The sequence below is a fragment of the Oncorhynchus nerka genome, linkage group LG22 (genome assembly GCF_034236695.1).
Source record: "Oncorhynchus nerka isolate Pitt River linkage group LG22, Oner_Uvic_2.0, whole genome shotgun sequence".
NCBI lineage: Eukaryota > Metazoa > Chordata > Actinopteri > Salmoniformes > Salmonidae > Oncorhynchus > Oncorhynchus nerka.
Window position 1 is genome coordinate 25,903,483 of NC_088417.1, and position 19,450 is coordinate 25,922,932.

General features: G+C 44.5%; 1 protein-coding gene across 2 annotated transcripts in view; it reads right to left on the reverse strand.

Annotated features, from left to right (window-relative positions):
* The window catches only part of ntng1a (netrin g1a), a 287,611-nt gene that overhangs the window by 251,988 nt on the left and 16,173 nt on the right, over positions 1 to 19,450 (reverse strand). For both annotated transcript variants that reach the window (XM_065007088.1, XM_065007089.1), the window contains exon 2: positions 17,818 to 18,626. In XM_065007088.1, the coding sequence (XP_064863160.1) occupies positions 17,818 to 18,060 (243 nt within the window). In that variant the 5' untranslated portion in view covers positions 18,061 to 18,626. The remainder of the gene's footprint in view (positions 1 to 17,817; positions 18,627 to 19,450) is intronic.

The window sequence follows — 19,450 nt, forward strand, 5'->3', positions numbered from 1 at the left end:
GGAGATGGCCCTCACCTTCAATAAAAATAATTAGTCTCCCTGGAGATGGCCCTCACCTTCAATACAACGAATTAGTCTCCCTGGAGATGGCCCTCACCTTCCATAAAAATAATTAGTCTCCCTGGAGATGGCTCTCACCTTCAATACAACGAATTAGTCTCCCTGGAGATGGCCCTCACCTTCAATAAAAATAATTAGTCTCCCTGGAGATGGCCCTCACCTTCAATACAACTAATTAGTCTCCCTGGAGATGGCCCTCACCTTCAATAAAAATAATTAGTCTCCCTGGAGATGGCCCTCACCTTCATTCAATACAACGAATCACAGTCTCCCTGGAGATGGCCCTCACCTCCAGCATAGCAAATTAGAGTCTCCCTGGAGAAGGCCCTCACCTTCAATACAACGAATTACAGTCTCCCTGGACATGGCCCTCACCTTCAATAAAAATAATTAGTCTCCCTGGAGATGGCCCTCACCTTCAATACAACGAATTACAGTCTCAGTGGAGATGGCCCTCACCTTCAATAAAAATAATTAGTCTCCCTGGAGATGGCCCTCACCTTCAATACAACGAATTACAGTCTCAGTGGAGATGGCCCTCACCTCCAGCATAGCAAATTAGAGTCTCTCTGGAGACGGCCCTCACCTTCACCACAGCAAATTAGAGTCTCCCTGGAGACGGCCCTCACCTTCAATACAGCAAATTAGAGTCTCCCTGGAGACGGCCTTCACCTTCACCACAGCAAATTAGAGTCTCCCTGGAGACGGCCCTCACCTTCAATACAGCAAATTAGAGTCTCCCTGGAGAAGGCACTCACCTTCAATACAGCAAATTAGAGTCTCCCTGGAGACGGCCCTCACCTTCAGCACAGCAAATTAGAGTCTCCCTGGAGAAGGCCCTCACCTTCAATAGAGCAAATTAGAGTCTCCCTGGAGAAGGCCCTCACCTTCAATACAGCAAATTAGAGTCTCCCTGGAGATGGCCCTCACCTTCAATAAAAATAATTAGTCTCCCTGGAGACGGCCCTCACCTTCACCACAGCAAATTAGAGTCTCCCTGGAGACGGCCCTCACCTTCAATATAAATAATTAGTCTCCCTGGAGATGGCCCTCACCTTCAATACAACGAATTAGTCTCCCTGGAGAAGGCCCTCACCTTCAATACAGCAAATTAGAGTCTCCCTGGAGACGGCCCTCACCTTCACCACAGCAAATTAGAGTCTCCCTGGAGACGGCCCTCACCTTCAATACAGCAAATTAGAGTCTCCCTGGAGACGGCCTTCACCTTCACCACAGCAAATTAGAGTCTCCCTGGAGACGGCCCTCACCTTCAATACAGCAAATTAGAGTCTCCCTGGAGAAGGCACTCACCTTCAATACAGCAAATTAGAGTCTCCCTGGAGAAGGCCCTCACCTTCAATACAGCAAATTAGAGTCTCCCTGGAGATGGCCCTCACCTTCAATAAAAATAATTAGTCTCCCTGGAGATGGCCCTCACCTTCAATAAAAATAATTAGTCTCCCTGGAGATGGCCCTCACCTTCAATACAACGAATTAGTCTCCCTGGAGATGGCCCTCACATTCAATAAAAATAATTAGTCTCCCTGGAGATGGCCCTCACCTTCAATACAACTAATTAGTCTCCCTGGAGATGGCCCTCACCTTCCATAAAAATAATTAGTCTCCCTGGAGATGGCTCTCACCTTCAATACAACGAATTAGTCTCCCTGGAGATGGCCCTCACCTTCAATAAAAATAATTAGTCTCCCTGGAGATGGCCCTCACCTTCAATAAAAATAATTAGTCTCCCTGGAGATGGCCCTCACCTTCAATAAAAATAATTAGTCTCCCTGGAGATGGCCCTCACCTTCAATAAAAATAATTAGTCTCCCTGGAGATGGCCCTCACCTTCAATACAACTAATTAGTCTCCCTGGAGATGGCCCTCACCTTCCATAAAAATAATTAGTCTCCCTGGAGATGGCTCTCACCTTCAATACAACGAATTAGTCTCCCTGGAGATGGCCCTCACCTTCAATAAAAATAATTAGTCTCCCTGGAGATGGCCCTCACCTTCAATACAACTAATTAGTCTCCCTGGAGATGGCCCTCACCTTCAATAAAAATAATTAGTCTCCCTGGAGATGGCCCTCACCTTCATTCAATACAACGAATCACAGTCTCCCTGGAGATGGCCCTCACCTCCAGCATAGCAAATTAGAGTCTCCCTGGAGAAGGCCCTCACCTTCAATACAACGAATTACAGTCTCCCTGGACATGGCCCTCACCTTCAATACAACGAATTAGTCTCCCTGGAGATGGCCCTCACCTTCAATAAAAATAATTAGTCTCCCTGGAGATGGCCCTCACCTTCAATACAACGAATTACAGTCTCAGTGGAGATGGCCCTCACCTTCAATAAAAATAATTAGTCTCCCTGGAGATGGCCCTCACCTTCAATACAACGAATTACAGTCTCAGTGGAGATGGCCCTCACCTCCAGCATAGCAAATTAGAGTCTCTCTGGAGACGGCCCTCACCTTCACCACAGCAAATTAGAGTCTCCCTGGAGACGGCCCTCACCTTCAATACAGCAAATTAGAGTCTCCCTGGAGACGGCCTTCACCTTCACCACAGCAAATTAGAGTCTCCCTGGAGACGGCCCTCACCTTCAATACAGCAAATTAGAGTCTCCCTGGAGACGGCCCTCACCTTCAATACAGCAAATTAGAGTCTCCCTGGAGACGGCCCTCACCTTCAGCACAGCAAATTAGAGTCTCCCTGGAGAAGGCCCTCACCTTCAATAGAGCAAATTAGAGTCTCCCTGGAGAAGGCACTCACCTTCAATACAGCAAATTAGAGTCTCCCTGGAGACGGCCCTCACCTTCAGCACAGCAAATTAGAGTCTCCCTGGAGAAGGCCCTCACCTTCAATAGAGCAAATTAGAGTCTCCCTGGAGAAGGCCCTCACCTTCAATACAGCAAATTAGAGTCTCCCTGGAGATGGCCCTCACCTTCAATAAAAATAATTAGTCTCCCTGGAGATGGCCCTCACCTTCAATAAAAATAATTAGTCTCCCTGGAGATGGCCCTCACCTTCAATACAACGAATTAGTCTCCCTGGAGATGGCCCTCACATTCAATAAAAATCATTAGTCTCCCTGGAGATGGCCCTCACCTTCAATACAACTAATTAGTCTCCCTGGAGATGGCCCTCACCTTCCATAAAAATAATTAGTCTCCCTGGAGATGGCTCTCACCTTCAATACAACGAATTAGTCTCCCTGGAGATGGCCCTCACCTTCAATAAAAATAATTAGTCTCCCTGGAGATGGCCCTCACCTTCAATAAAAATAATTAGTCTCCCTGGAGATGGCCCTCACCTTCAATAAAAATAATTAGTCTCCCTGGAGATGGCCCTCACCTTCAATAAAAATAATTAGTCTCCCTGGAGATGGCCCTCACCTTCATTCAATACAACGAATCACAGTCTCCCTGGAGATGGCCCTCACCTCCAGCATAGCAAATTAGAGTCTCCCTGGAGAAGGCCCTCACCTTCAATACAACGAATTACAGTCTCCCTGGAGATGGCCCTCACCTTCAATACAACGAATTAGTCTCCCTGGAGATGGCCCTCACCTTCAATAAAAATAATTAGTCTCCCTGGAGATGGCCCTCACCTTCAATACAACGAATTACAGTCTCAGTGGAGATGGCCCTCACCTCCAGCATAGCAAATTAGAGTCTCCCTGGAGACGGCCCTCACCTTCAGCACAGCAAATTAGAGTCTCCCTGGAGAAGGCCCTCACCTTCAATACAGCAAATTAGAGTCTCCCTGGAGACGGCCCTCACCTTCACCACAGCAAATTAGAGTCTCCCTGGAGACGGCCCTCACCTTCACCACAGCAAATTAGAGTCTCCCTGGAGACGGCCCTCACCTTCAATACAGCAAATTAGAGTCTCCCTGGAGAAGGCACTCACCTTCAATACAGCAAATTAGAGTCTCCCTGGAGACGGCCCTCACCTTCAGCACAGCAAATTAGAGTCTCCCTGGAGAAGGCCCTCACCTTCAATAGAGCAAATTAGAGTCTCCCTGGAGAAGGCACTCACCTTCAATACAGCAAATTAGAGTCTCTCTGGAGATGGCCCTCACCTTCAATACAGCAAATTAGAGTTTCCCTGGAGAAGGCCCTCACCTTCAATACAGCAAATTAGAGTCTCCCTGGAGACGGCCCTCACCTTCAGCACAGCAAATTAGAGACTCCCAGAAAATGGCCCTTGTGATCATTACCACCACACAGGTCTCTGGGAGATTCAGGAGAGGACTGGGGTCTCTTATCATTGGAGGAAAATAAGATCGTTCTCAATGTCATTACTTTTACTTTATGTTTTAATAAGTGCAATTGTAACAGGTGAGGGACACAATAGTTAAAAATGACTGTATGTGATTTATATGTTGACAATGACAAAAAAATAACTAATGTATAACTGCAAGGAGAAAACCATGGTAAATTGCATTGAAATGGTGGCAGAGTTGGAGTCTAGAAATTCATGAAGAAATCCTTCACACCAACATACTAATTCATCCATTCACTTTGGGTCAATCCACTACAACGATAGTAGGAGGGGGGTAAAACTGGACGACACCCATTATGAATTTCACCTCCACTCTCACTCAGACAGACAGGAAGAGAAAGAACACTACATCAGGAGAACTAATTAGGATTATTAGTGGGATGTAATTTATTCAACAGGGAATAAAACTAATTGCTTAGTCATTTTTGAGCCAAATGCAAAACGAATACAGAATTACTGACTGGCTGCCTCAGCAAATAGAGAGTGATTTTACAGCGGTTGCCTTGTTTCACACACAGTTTAGAGTCTCGTATGAAGCTCTTTAAAAATGACAAGAGTGGAAATGAATGAGCCCCATGAGATTGAATGGCTCTACTAACCTCATGGTGAGCTGCTAAATGACTATGCAGAGAAATGTAGCTCAGCAGCAAGCACAGAACGGATTATGAGTGGTTACAATGATCACTGACTTAAAATACAACATCTACTAATGACTATATGGGTGCTTGTATATGAGTGTAGTAGTTTCAACATGATTTGTGATTTAGTATCATTGGCATCGTAATGATGTCTAATTCTACAGAATGGCTATCAAGAAGAACATTTCTTACGGTTCTATAACCCAGATATAATTAGCATTCTAAACTGCCAGTTGTCCTGTCAACACAACACCATGCCAGACAGTAAGCGATGGGAAATGTGGTGACAGAGAGAGGACAGGATGAGTGAGATAGAAGACAAGGGAGGGATGAGGGAGAAAGAAAGAGAGGAAATTACTCATAATATCCCTCATCCGACCATCCATGCCAAATGAGATGGAAAACAAAGCTCTGTGGAGGAGTTTAGGAGTAGCGAGATAGGAGAGTCCTCAGTCGACAACAGCTTTATAACTTTGGCCAGTTTCCACACACACTACTCATGCCTCTCTCTCTCTCTGTCACTTAGAGCAACACTATTTTGTTGTGGTGAATAGACCGAACCATAGACTATAGTGTGCATGTCACTCAGAGCAACACCATTTTGTTGTGGTGAATAGACCGAATCATAGACTATAGTGTATATGTCACTCAGAGCAACACCATTTTGTTGTGGTGAATAGACTGAACCATAGACTATAGTGTGTATGTCACTCAGAGCAACACCATTTTGCTGTGGTGAATAGACCGAACCATAGACTGAGAGACTGAACACATCCAGTAAACATTTAGTAGCATTAAAAGAGAGCCTTCAAAGAGAGTGAACAACTTGCAGTGGGTCCCAGAGCAATGTGTAGATCCTAGCGTATGTTACTAAATCAGTTCAGTGTGTAGATCCTAGCGGATGTTACTAAATCAGTTCAATGTGTAGATCCTAGCGGATGTTACTAAATCAGTTCAATGTGTAGATCCTAGCGGATGTTACTAAATCAGTTCCATGTGTAGATCCTAGCGTATGTTACTAAATCAGTTCCATGTGTAGATCCTAGCGGATGTTACTAAATCAGTTCCATGTGTAGATCCTAGCGGATGTTACTAAATCAGTTCAGTGTGTAGATCCTAGCGGATGTTACTAAATCAGTTCAATGTGTAGATCCTAGCGGATGTTACTAAATCAGTTCAATGTGTAGATCCTAGCGTATGTTACTAAATCAGTTCAATGTGTAGATCCTAGCGTATGTTACTAAATCAGTTCAATGTGTAGATCCTAGCGTATGTTACTAAATCAGTTCCATGTGTAGATCCTAGCGTATGTTACTAAATCAGTTCAATGTGTAGATCCTAGCGGATGTTACTAAATCAGTTCAATGTGTAGATCCTAGCGGATGTTACTAAATCAGTTCAATGTGTAGATCCTAGCGGATGTTACTAAATCAGTTCAATGTGTAGATCCTAGCGTATGTTACTAAATCAGTTCAATGTGTAGATCCTAGCGGATGTTACTAAATCAGTTCAATGTGTAGATCCTAGCGTATGTTACTAAATCAGTTCAATGTGTAGATCCTAGCGTATGTTACTAAATCAGTTCAATGTGTAGATCCTAGCGGATGTTACTAAATCAGTTCAATGTGTAGATCCTAGCGGATGTTACTAAATCAGTTCAATGTGTAGATCCTAGCGGATGTTACTAAATCAGTTCAATGTGTAGATCCTAGCGGATGTTACTAAATTAGTTCCATGTGTAGATCCTAGCGTATGTTATTAAATCAGTTCATTTTTGATTTGCATTGCTCTTTATGAAGGACCCCCAGTAGCTACTCTTCCTGGGGTCCAGCAACATTAAGGCAGTTATATACAATTACAAATATTACAGGACATTACACTGTTCACAACACATTAAGTGTGTGCCCCCAGGCCACTACTCTACTACCACATACAGTATCTACAATACAAAAGCCATGTGTATGTATATAGAGTGTGTTATCATGTGTATTCATTCTCTGGTATGCAGATAAACAGAGGCAGCAACAACGTAATAATAATAATACATCTAATGACAACGCTTTGAAAAGGCGGGCTACATTCAATGACAGAATCACAGGTTGGGTTAGGTCTAATAAACTTCCAGGCAGTTATTAGACAACCATAGGAAATAAAGAGAAATAGCTAATTAGGAAAGGGAGAAAAGCCCTAGTCAGCCAGTATCCCTGAGAGGATGGAACGAGACGAAGGCGGTCATGCATCTCCTCTCTTGCCTATAGGGCCACAGTCCTGCAGACACTGCAAGTCCAGACTCAATTTACCCATTACACTCTGTCCTGACTGTGGTAATAAAATGCTAACCATCTCAATATCCCAGGCAGGCAGGCAGCACGATGGGAACTACACCCCTGTAGCTTAATTCAGCTTTATTTCACAATAAATGGTAACCCTCCCTCCCTCCTTCCCTCTATGTTTAATCAGGTACACTACTCATTAGAGGCTGGCTCCTGGGCCGCTCCTAAATTGGTGGAGATGTTCTCCGAGTCTCGCTAGTGCGATAAGTGCAGAGTTATGTCAGAATTAAGTTAATAGCTGCCCTGCTTTTCTACTCTTTAATTAAGCAAAGCAGACTTTTTTTGTCTTCTCGTGCACTGATTACCACTGACCAAGCCTTCCTTCCAGGAACTGATGCAAACCTACCTGATGGAAACCCACACAGGTTGGCAGCAATAATTGTTTTTGAAATGATAACATGAAGCAATTGTGTATGTGTAAAATGATGTTTACAATTACAGAGTGCATGAACCCATACAGTGTAATAAAACACTAATACAAAATGACATTTTTATAGAAAAAATAAATCCTTCAAGCAAAAAACGAGCCACTATATGTCACCTCTTTTGTGATCTTTTACTCTCCAACACAGGCCTCTGCCTCTGCTACCCACAGACAGGACAGTGCAGTCTGGGTACACTTCACTAAGCTGTGGATAGATCATGTCAATATAGAGGAGAAAACACAACACATCAACAATTGATCAAATTCAGCGAAACATCATCATCCATTGGAGGTCCAGTCTAGAGAAGTATTCAGCATTTGATTTCCACTTCTGATAGCATTGCTATTGATTTCATATTTGCCTCTGCCCTGCACGGGCCCTGCTAGACACAACAGATCATTGTATTTGGACTGTCAGTCATGGTGATCTGAGGGCCTGTCTGTCAGCTGCTTCCCCCTGCCAGCCTCTCTTCACTCCTCTATCAGCCACTGCAGAACGAGAGGAAAGGGACTTTGGCCGGCAACGAGGGGAGGAATCAACGTCAGAACAAAACACCAAAGAAATACAAGAAAGGAAAACCCCTCCTCATCAGTTTTCCAAAGTGACCTCTTTCCTAAAAAAAAAAGCTCCTCTCGGTTTCTCTCTTCTCCTTGAAGATGGATAGAGCTAATAATTCTACACCATCTGTCCTCTCAGAGAGACAGGGAGGAAATATAGCCTGTATGTGGTTTATTCGGTAAGCCTCCTTGTGTTTCTCCTCACTGCCTTGAAATTGCCTTGGCCTGGCACGTCGTATAGCCAGTCCACTTCCCATTTAAAGAAATTAATTTGTTTATCAATAGGATCCTTCCTTCACTTGGCCAAAGTGACCTGGCCTGGCTGTTTTTTGGGGCATCCATTTAGTAAATGGGCTTGTTTTGACATCCAGGAACCACACACACCCATTAACAGTTTACCCATGAACACACACGCACACAAACACACACACACACACGCACGACACACACACACACACACACACACACACACACACACACACACACACACACACACACACACACACACACACACACACACACACACACTTAAAACTAACAAATAACACATGCACAATGTTTGGGGTCAATTATATTTTAATTCCAATCAATTCACAAAGTAAACCAAAAACCACATTTTTCTCACTGAAAACCATTGAAGAGAACTCGAATTGGAATGTCAGTGTACTTCCTGAAGGAACTGGAATTTAGACGGAATTGAACCCAACCCTGGGCACGCAGTGTGCACTCTCTCACACACACACACACACACACACACACACACACACACACACACACACACACACACACACACACACACACACACACACACACACACACACACACACACACACAAACACGCTTCCTCCAATAGGTAGCTCATGTGTTTGCGATGGAAAGGCTGCCTGGTTGGAATGGAAAGGGAAAAAAGCACCCCTGCTCTCTTCTCTCTCATTCGCCCAGTCAACCCCTACCATCCCCCCCCCCTCTCTCTCAACCTCGCCTCTCTTTCTCCCCTGCCTGTGTCTCTGTACTCTGCACCCTGTGACCCCTTGTCATTGATCTGGATGAGGGATGTGATGAGTGGCTCTTCCACTTAACATGCATGTCCAAATACCCTCCATATCCCATTAGCTATGTAACATCCATCCCCATAGTAATAAACAGAAGTATTGTATAAGCCCATGTCATATTTACATCCATCAGTGAGACATCTTGTTCCTCCCTCTCTTTACTCTGATAAGCCAACTCATTGCCATTGTGTGTCTGTGTGTGTGTGTGTGTCTGTGTGTTTGTGTATCTGTGTGTACGTGTGTGTTGTCTGTGGCCTGACAAGTGTTAGATAGTGAAAGCCAGTATTGCCGTCCTCCAGCAGCGCAGAGTAGAGCGAGTGTGGCGGGCCTGTTAACGCAGAGGGGATGTCCGCCTCAGAGGCAGTAACAGCAATTAACAGTCAATGGATCCCTGAGCCCTGCTTCAGAAGGCCACGACTGTATTACCGCTATTCTTAGAAGCCATACACAGAGGGAGTTTCAGACCATCATTTTCCATGCGTGATGAACTGTGAAACGTAACAAAAGCCCTATTACCACAAGAGGGATTTGGGCTCGCATTGCATTAGAAAGGGGGAGAAAGTAAAACCTTAGTCAAATCAAATACATTTAAAAAATCCCTGTGACATAGAAATCAAACTGAGAGTTTAACCAAATGGTTAGCTGGTATTATTCATGAGTCCTCTATTCCATTGGGAGGAAAGTGCTGAGCATATTACCGTCGAGACAATGTGGGGTTTTTAGCTAGTCAATAGCAAGGCCCTCCATGGCTGATTCTGACTAGGAATCTCTATGCTAATTCCAGGACTAATCCATTGGATATAAAAGTATTTCCAAACTGACAAAGAATTGTTATTTCAGAAATCAGTGATGCTAAAGAAGTCGGATGTACAGTAAATGTCTGTCTTGTCTTTTTCATTCCGAGACAGAAAGCCATTTTGGATTGGCATCACACTGCTTGTATCTCTCCTGCTCACATATATCATTTGACGTTGAACACACAAGACAAGTCATTACAGCAGAAATAATGGGAAATATCTGCTGTTTGATTCTGTTGTACTCATCACTCTGCCTGCATCACAAATGGCACCCTATTTTTATAAATACTGTACTTTTAACCAGAGCCCTATGGACCCTGGTCAAAAGCAGTGATAGGGAATAGGGTACCATTTGTGACGCAACCTTTGACTTATTATGGGAGAGGGTAGGAAAATTTGACAGAGAGCATCATGGGAGGGGCAAAATGAGGAAGCACCATCTTTCATCTTGTTGTGGAAGAATCCATGATGTGTGTGTGTGTGCGTGTGTGTGTGTGTGTGTCAGAATCCATGGTGTGTGTGTCAGAATCCATGGTGTGTGTGTGTGTGCCAGAATCCATGGTGTGTGTTTGTGTGTCAGAATCCATGGTGTGTGTGTGTGTCAGAATCCATGGTGTGTGTGTGTGTGTGTGTGTGTGTGTGTGTGTGTGTGTGTGTGTGTGTGTGTGTGCCAGAATCCATGGTGAGTGTGTGTGTGTGTCAGAATCCATGGTGTGTGTGTGTGTGTCAGAATCCATGGTGTGTGTGTGTGTGTGTGTGTGTGTGTGTGTGTGTGTGTGTGTGTGTGTGTGTGTGTGTGTGCCAGAATTCATGGTGAGTGTGTGTGTGTCAGAAACCATGGTGTGTGTGTGTGTCAGAATCCATTGTGTGTGTGTGTCAGAATCCATGGTGTGTGTGTGTGTTCCCTGTGTCTTACAGCATTACTGCTACTCTGTGTAGCAGCAGTAACATCCCACTTAGCAGAAACTTTTATGCAAGCCGAGAGTCAAATCAAATTGTATTGGTCACATATACATGGTTAGCAGATGTTAATGCAAGTGTAGCAAAATGCTTGCGCTTCTAGTTCCAACAGTGCAGTAATATCTAACAAGTAATCTAACAATTCCCCAACAACTACCTAATACACACAAATCTAAAGGGGGGAATGAGAATATGTACATATAAGTATATGGATGAGCGATGGCTGAGCGGTGTAGGCAAGGTGCAATAGATGGTATAAAATGCAGTATATACATGAGATATGAGTAATGTAAGATATGTAAACATTAATAAAGTGGCATTATTTAAAGTGACATTGTTTAAAGTGACTAGTGATCCATTTATTAAAGTGTCCAGTGATTGGGTCTCAATGTAGGCAGCAGCCTCTCTGTGCAGTGATGGCTGTTTAACAGTCTGATGGCCTTGAGATAGAAGCTGTTTTTCAGTCTCTCTGTCCCAGCTTTGATGCACCTGTACTGACCTCGCCTTCTGGATGGTAGCGGTGTGAACAGGCAGTGGCCCGGGTGGTTGTTGTTCTTGATTATCGTTTTGGCCTTCCTGTGACATCGGATGCTGTAGCTCTCATGGAGGGCAGGTAGTTTGCCCACGGTGATGAGTTGTGCAGTCCGCACCACCCTCTGGAGAGCCTTACGGTTGAGGGCGGTGCAGTTGTTGTACCAGGCGGTGATAAAGCCCGACAGGATGCTCTCGATTGTGCATCTGTAAAAGTTTGTCAGGGTTTTGGGTGACAAGCCAAATTTCTTCACCCTCCTGAGTGCGTACATTTGGACTCGTGATCACTACATACAGCAGGTGTCTCGCACCACCACACAAAGGCTTTGTCCCAGATGGCACTCTATTCCTCTGGGTCCTAGTCAAATGTAATGCATTATAGGGAAAAGGGGGCAATTTGGGTCGGACTCAGAGGTGCCCGGGCCACGCATGGCTGGGCTGGCTAGGCCGTGACATGCCATTAAAACTGGATATGTGGAAATTTCCTCCATCACCTTGATAATGGGTTTCTGTTGCGCTGCAACCTGCCTGGCTGCCCTGGGCGGCTGGATAAGAAGGGACTAGTAGCTGAATGGGGAGAGTCTGGAGAAATAATGAAACGATATAAGAATCTCTAGCCGCCGCTCCCGCCGCCTTGTGCCTCATGCAAAGTTTATGGCCGAGCTTCCTGCATTCGCCGCTGAAATATGAAGTGGGTAGCCTACTCCTCCAACCAACGTCACTGCCTGTGTAACATTGCATTGTTTATCCTGGTCAAATATTACACTCACATTATTACGGGCCCTGCTTAATCCGAGGCAAAATGTCCTTATGTTTAGTGCACAACGTGCATTGTGGCTACAGTCAGATAAAAGATAATTGGTTTCTTATTCTAGGGTTTGATGGGGGGGAGAAATAAACAATTTCAAAGGAGAAATGTCCTTGACTGTGCGGATTAAGATTAAGATAACGTGTGATATACATAATCAAACATGTTTTGTTGTGATTTCTATGCGAATTGTGTACCGTACAAAGGAACTTACATGATGACGTCATCATCTGCTTCGTTCAGGGTTTTCTAGATAGTGATCCTGAATCCAACCACGACTAACTACCGACTCTAACAGGGAAATGAAACAAACATGTTGTTCACTTCAAGGTGTTGGCTTCAGTAAAAGCGTTTCAACAGGCCACGGATTTGGTTCAGACTGACGGAGATGAAAGAGAAAACACATAAATGGATCATTTCTACCTAATACCCTTCTGATGTTCAGCAGTTCTATTGAATAAGTCATTTGTTTTTTCAATGCTGTTAAAATGCTCATATTTTCCAACCAGAGTCCAGCTTCGTTTAAGGATGTCAGCACTTTTTGAAAAGCTGCTTTGTGTGTCTTGTTTTCCAATCTTTCCCCTCATGAAAATCACATGAATAAACGATTTGATTAAACCGAATGTCACCGTTTGTCTGAGAACAACACTGTAGGCCTCGGTAAACTGTCTCTTTTTCTCTCTCTCTCTCTCTCTCTCTCTCCCTCTCGTTCTCTCTCTCCTCTCTCTCTCCCTCTCTCACTCTCCTTGCGTTCAGTCTAGCTGCACATTTAAATATGAAAAAGGTGTATTGTTGTTGACAGCACGCTCGTTTCTCCAGGAAATGTCATGTGTGAGCCTCTTGAGCGATGGCAGGGCGCCCAGGGGGGTAGCGGAGTTAAAACATCCCCTGTCTGACTGAAGAGCTGGGTAACCATGATCAGCTTAGAGAAAGGTCACCGTTGTATATCCTCATACAACCCAGCAGAGCAGCCCTACTCTGTCTTTATTGGTTAACACAATGCTTTAGTCAGGTCTAGACGCTTTCACATCATGATTGTCTGTGTTTAAATAAGGCCACGGATATTTTCAGATGTTATCTCTCAGATATTAGAGTTGCTGACTGACTGAATTAATTGCTTAATGATCCTCCAAGTTATTGTACATGTCAAACAGAGACAGAGCCTCGCAATGTTGGATTGCTTTCCCTGCTCTTTTACTTGTATTTAACCTTTATTGAACTAGGCAAGTCAGTTAAGAACAAATTCTTATTTACAATGACGGTGGGCTAGCTGCCTTGTTCAGGGGAAGAAGGACAGATTTTTACCTTGTCAGCTCAGGGATTCCGGTTACTGGCCCAACACTCTAACCACTAGGCTACCTGCCGCCCTGCTCTAGTGTCCGTCTACTGCCCCAATCCCATTAGAAAGAAAGGGCACAGCATACTGTAGCATGTATCCCCATAATAAAGAACATATTACATTAGTGGGATGCCTGAGTGTCGCCTAGGAATAACTTTACTTACAAGTTATAAAGTTAGGCTGGCCGGTGCCTGGCCGGTGCAGGAGGACGTTTTAGTCATCTCTGTCTTTGTTTCCTAATTTAGATTTGATTGGCTATGAAATTCATCACAGCACATTAGGAGTCAGGTTCCAACCATCATCAGCACTTCCTGGTTGTCAACTGAGGGAGGGAACACACACCTAGACAACCACACACACACACACATGCAGGAACATTTTCTTTAAGGAACATGTGTTTACAATTTTCCGTAAGCAACACAAATAAGATGGAGATCAATTGGCCGTGTTGCAGGAAAAATAATGTAAAGTTATACCTCAAGAAACATACAAAATACTTGATCATGGTTACCCTTACTTACTTTGAGATACCACAGACTACAGATATCCCACTTGGATGATTCCCAGAATCAGTAGGGAATAAGCAGGAAATCCAGATTCCTCTAACCAGGATTTTTGGAAACCTGGGAATTTACCAGAATTTTGCAGCCCTACTAAGGAGGTGTTCAGAGCACTTCATTCCCTCTGAATATCAAATAAAGCCCTAAGTATCCAATAAAACCCTGAAACCTCTCCTGAACACTCCTCACCTTCAAGCCCCTCCAGAGAGGTGTGACTGAGGCGCCACCTCCACCTCCGCAGACTCCCTGCTCTTTCTTAGCTGTCGCAGGCAATTCATAACCAGAGGGGACTGAGATATCTAATATCATGGCAGAGCTGTGTGAAATAGTTCACCAGGGGTCAAGTTATTGCTCCGGCAAAGGTCACTGGACTGTGAGCGGAATAAAAGGCCTCTCGGAGTAGATGATGGGGCTGCTGTCTCCCTGCATCACATTACACAAACACACACACACACACACACACACACACACACTGGCTGTCTACCTGCATCGCTGGCCCCCGGGATGGGGAGCGGAATCTGGGATCAGCAAGCTCTTATGAGCAGAGCACCACACATGATGTCTGTCTGTCTGTCAGTCTCTCTCTCTCTCTCTCTGTGTGTTTGCAGGCAGATGTGATGCCTGATACCTCCACAATCACACAAGAAGCAGACATGTAGGCCCTGGAACCAGAGGCCTAGACCCTGCTGCTGCCAGCTGCACAAGCCCCAATCAATTAACAGTGATTTAATTCTCTGATAGCTTGATGCTAATAGTCATTACCCAAATACAGAGTGATCATACTCATAATGAAAACGTCTATTGGCATCATAAGCAGTGTATCGGCACCTGAGTTGCAGCTAGCAGTGTATCGGCATTGCAGTTTCAGCTATTTCACCAGTAATTGCTCAAACATTGATTTACAGAGTCCTGATACTGCCAAGTAAATGTCAACCGACTGCAGAGAATGAACAGCCCTGAAGAGAGATGATTCATATTCTGATAATGCTGAGTGACATGAGCTTGTTTAATTGAAAGACTCCAGTGGTATCACTCTGACAGCCAGCGTTGCTGTTTGCAGTAGAAATAACTGAGCTAATGCTAATGTTAATGCAATGAAAGATCATTGGACTGTTAAAAGACGCATACAGGCTAATAATGATTCACTTGGTTTCAAAACGTCCCTCTCTCCATGGCCAGGAATAGAATGAGATTATTGAACCACTGGCTATGAAATGAAGCACGGGTGATTGTCATAGAATAGCCTTTTCACACACACCCACACACAGACACACACAAAAAAAAGTCCTCCAGAACAACTGCAATACTGCTCTGTCCAATTCTGGACAAATGCGGATTACATAAGGGGTCAAATTGAATCAATCTGGGCGCTCAATACCTTAAGGGAGAGGGGAAAATGACCCAGTTTTGATGCTGACCCCGAGCTGAAGGAGGCCAGCCATTTTAAAGGCAACCTTGGGAGTCTGTCATGGAGTCAGCGGTTTCAAACGTGCCTCTGAGATGTCTGTCTGAATTATGTATCCTATGAATAAAACACATTAGCTACTAAACATATTGAATAATTCACTTTCCAAAGCCCCTGCACACAAGATATTAGCTCTTCTGTCACTGGGCATATCTTTTCATAGCCCCTACTCTCTCTCTCTCTCTCTCTCTCTCTCTCTCTCTCTCCCTCTCTCTCTCTCTCTCTCTCTCTCTGCCTCTCTCTCTCTCTCTCCCTCTTTCTCCCTCTCTCTCTCTCGCTCTCTCTCTCGCTCTCCCTCTCTCTCCCTCTCTCTCTCTCTCTCTCTCTCCCTCTCTCTCTCTCTCTCTCTCTCTCTCTCTCTCTTCCCCCTCTTTCTCCCTACTCTCATCTCTCAGCTGATGGTAACTGTCTATTTTTATTCCTCACGTAACTACTATCTTGGAACCTCACGCTATTTATCTAAAGAGCACTTGAAAACTTGAAAAGTGCTATTTGTTCTGTTAAACTCTTCAATGTGTTAGTACACACACACACAAACACCAAACACACACAATAAAACCCAACATTTATTCATCTTTTAACGCCTGTGTGTTGGTAAATGAAGACCGCCAGCTGTGATTTTCAAATTCAAAGATCCCAAATGAAGAGGAGGCCCTTTTTTAAATTAAATACCTATACACCCCTTTACAAAAGACGCAAACTGCGCTATAGTCCTCAAAGCAACGAGTTAACTTTCAAGTGGTTATCTCTTGCGTGCTGCTAATTCCACAATGCTAAAAACACTACGTTTTAGTCCACCAAGACTCTCTGTGTCTTTGTGAATGACTGACTACCTGCAGAAGAGAATGAGTGCATATGGAAAACGATAGCGTAAGCACCCAACACCAAGATGACATTTTCAACAGTGAAATCCATTTAGAAAATTGACATTGATGTACTTTCATTTCGGGTGTATCTCACACACACCAGGACGTCATTGCCATGCCAGTGTGTACTTACGGGAAGCGGTAAGAGACTGCAGTGATTATAAATGCACTGTGGTCCGTGAGAGAATGACATGTAAAGATAACTTTCTCCTCTCTTGAGGGGAGAATAAATGGAAATCCATCACATATGTTCCCGTTACTGAGAGTGTGTGAGACCTGCAGAATATATATGGGATTCTGAATTTATTACGCCTGTTGTGGGAATAATATATATATATATTTATTTATTTATCTATATATTTATATACAGGTAACTGCCAAAATAAAGGAAACACTTGAGTAAATGAGGATTACAAAGTATATTGAATGGAGGTGCTTCCACACATGTGTGGTTCCTGAGTTAATTAAGCAATTAACATCCCATCATGCTTAGGGTTATGTATAAAAATGCTGGGCATGCCATTCATTTGGCCATTATTTTTGGCTACCATGGCTATGCCCCCATACGATAACAATGTCCCCATCCACAGGGAACGAGGGGTCACTGAATGGTTTGACAAACATGAAAACGATGTAAGCCATATGCCATGGCCATCTCAGTCACCAGATCTCAACCCAAATGACACTTCTGGGAAATTCTGGAGATGCGCCTAAGACAACATTTTCCACCACCATCAACAAAACACCAAATGATGGAATTTCTTGTGGAAGAATGGTGTTGCATCCCTCCAATAGAGTTCCAGACATTTGTAGAATCTATGCCAAGGTGCATTGAAGCTGTTCTGGCTCGTGGTGGCACAACAACCTATTAAGACACTTTATGTTGGTGTTTCCTTTATTTTAGCAGTTACCTGTATGTGTGTGTGTGTGTGTGTGTGTGTGTGTGTGTGTGTGTGTGTGTGTGTGTGTGTGTGTGTGAGTGCAATATTAGAAAAGTTGACCAGCAATTCTAACTTTGGTCGATTCATATCTCCCTTACTTCGTTTGTAATGCATCCACTTGTATAACTACGGAGGGCTGTCTATTGGAGAGAAGGGTACAAGTCATATTTGAGACAGAGAACAGGACTTACCAGGGCGCAGTATGTCTCAGGTGGGTCTCCACAGGTGATGTTGGGTGGGTCCACCGTAACCTTCAGGTACTTGGTCATGTCCATGGCCTCAGGTTGGCAGGCCATGTAATCCCAGGTGAGGCCTTCGTCCGTGTACACCTGAGACTTACACACGTCGTAGTGTCCCCAGGCTGGGTAGTGCTGCATGGTCTGGCACACACTGGCCCACAGTGCCTGCAGTGTCAACACCAGAGGGAAACGCATCGCCGCTTCCTCTCAGACACTCTTGCTCTCCTCTAGAAAAGGGCTATTGTTTTCTCAATGGGGAATCCCTCTTCTTCTCTCCCGAAACAGAGAGACAGCGAAACCGAGGGAAAGGCCTGGGCCTTTGAGTTTATGAAATAATCCAAGCTTTACGGAGAGAGGAGCTAAGGAACTGTGGCAGCATGCCAGCCTCCTGTTAACAGCTTGGTGGAGGGGGCGAGGGGTGTGAGATGGAGGGGCGAGGGGGGACACCACTTGTTTTAGTCTGGAGTCCTCTCTGTACTCCGTTTCAGGTCTCTCCGACAGTTCTCTCTCCGGGAGGGCGGGAAGGAGAGGTCACGACACGCCGAAGTTAGGGGGTGACTGGCCCGTCAAGGAGATAAAAAGAGTAGGAGTGGATGGAGGGAGGAGGAGTCGGTGTGAACGAGGAGAAAGGCGAGAGCTAGAGCGAGAGCCCTGGAGGAGGCAGCCTTTTTCACACGCTGATGGAGAGATGAGTGACAGGCCGATCAGCTTTGTTTGCTGTCAATCATGTCTCTCTTCCGCCCGGCAACGGCACCCACGGTCTGTAGGGAACAAGGAGTGGAGAGAAGAGAAGAGGGTGAATGCCTGGTGGGGGGATAGTTTGACAGAGAGAGAGTGTGTGTGTGTGTGTGTGTGTGTGTGTGTGTGTGTGTGTGTGTGTGTGTGTGTGTGTGTGTGTGTGTGTGTGTGTGTGTGTGTGTGTGTGTGTGTGTGTGTGTGTGTGTGTGTACGTTTGTGTACGTTTGTGTACGTTTGTGTACGTTTGTGTAGGTATAGAGTTTAACATCAGCAGACGGATGGCAGTGTAACCGGGGAGAGATCCTTGATGTGGGGGTGTCAGGATGGGCATAGTGAGTGTGTACATCCCAAAGGGGGATTTTATAACCAAAGCCATCAAGGTGCATTATATCCTGATGCTTTTCACACTAAGTCCACACCTCACCTTGGTTTTCACTTATCATGAGTTTGTTTTCTACACCCCTTCCCAGGAGAACCAGAAACACCAGCAGCTAAATCTTCAATCTACCGTACCCTTAAAATGCAAGTTTGTAATATCATTAGCATTGTATAACATTTGGAGGATTATAAAAGTGTAGTTGTTGGTTAAAACACCATTGAAACATATTGTATGTATCAGATCAATGTTAGTCATTCTAAAGCACAGGTACATTCTAGAAACAGGTGAGATGGTGGTATGCATGATAAATGATCAGTCAGGTCTAAACAAAGCCCTACATCCATACCATTTCACAATATGCATTGACAAAAGACTGCTGCACTGATATCAACAACAGTTGCTATGGTAATATGAATTGCCTGAGTATAAACCAAACATGTAGTGTTGTTGTGATCTCAACACGGAAAA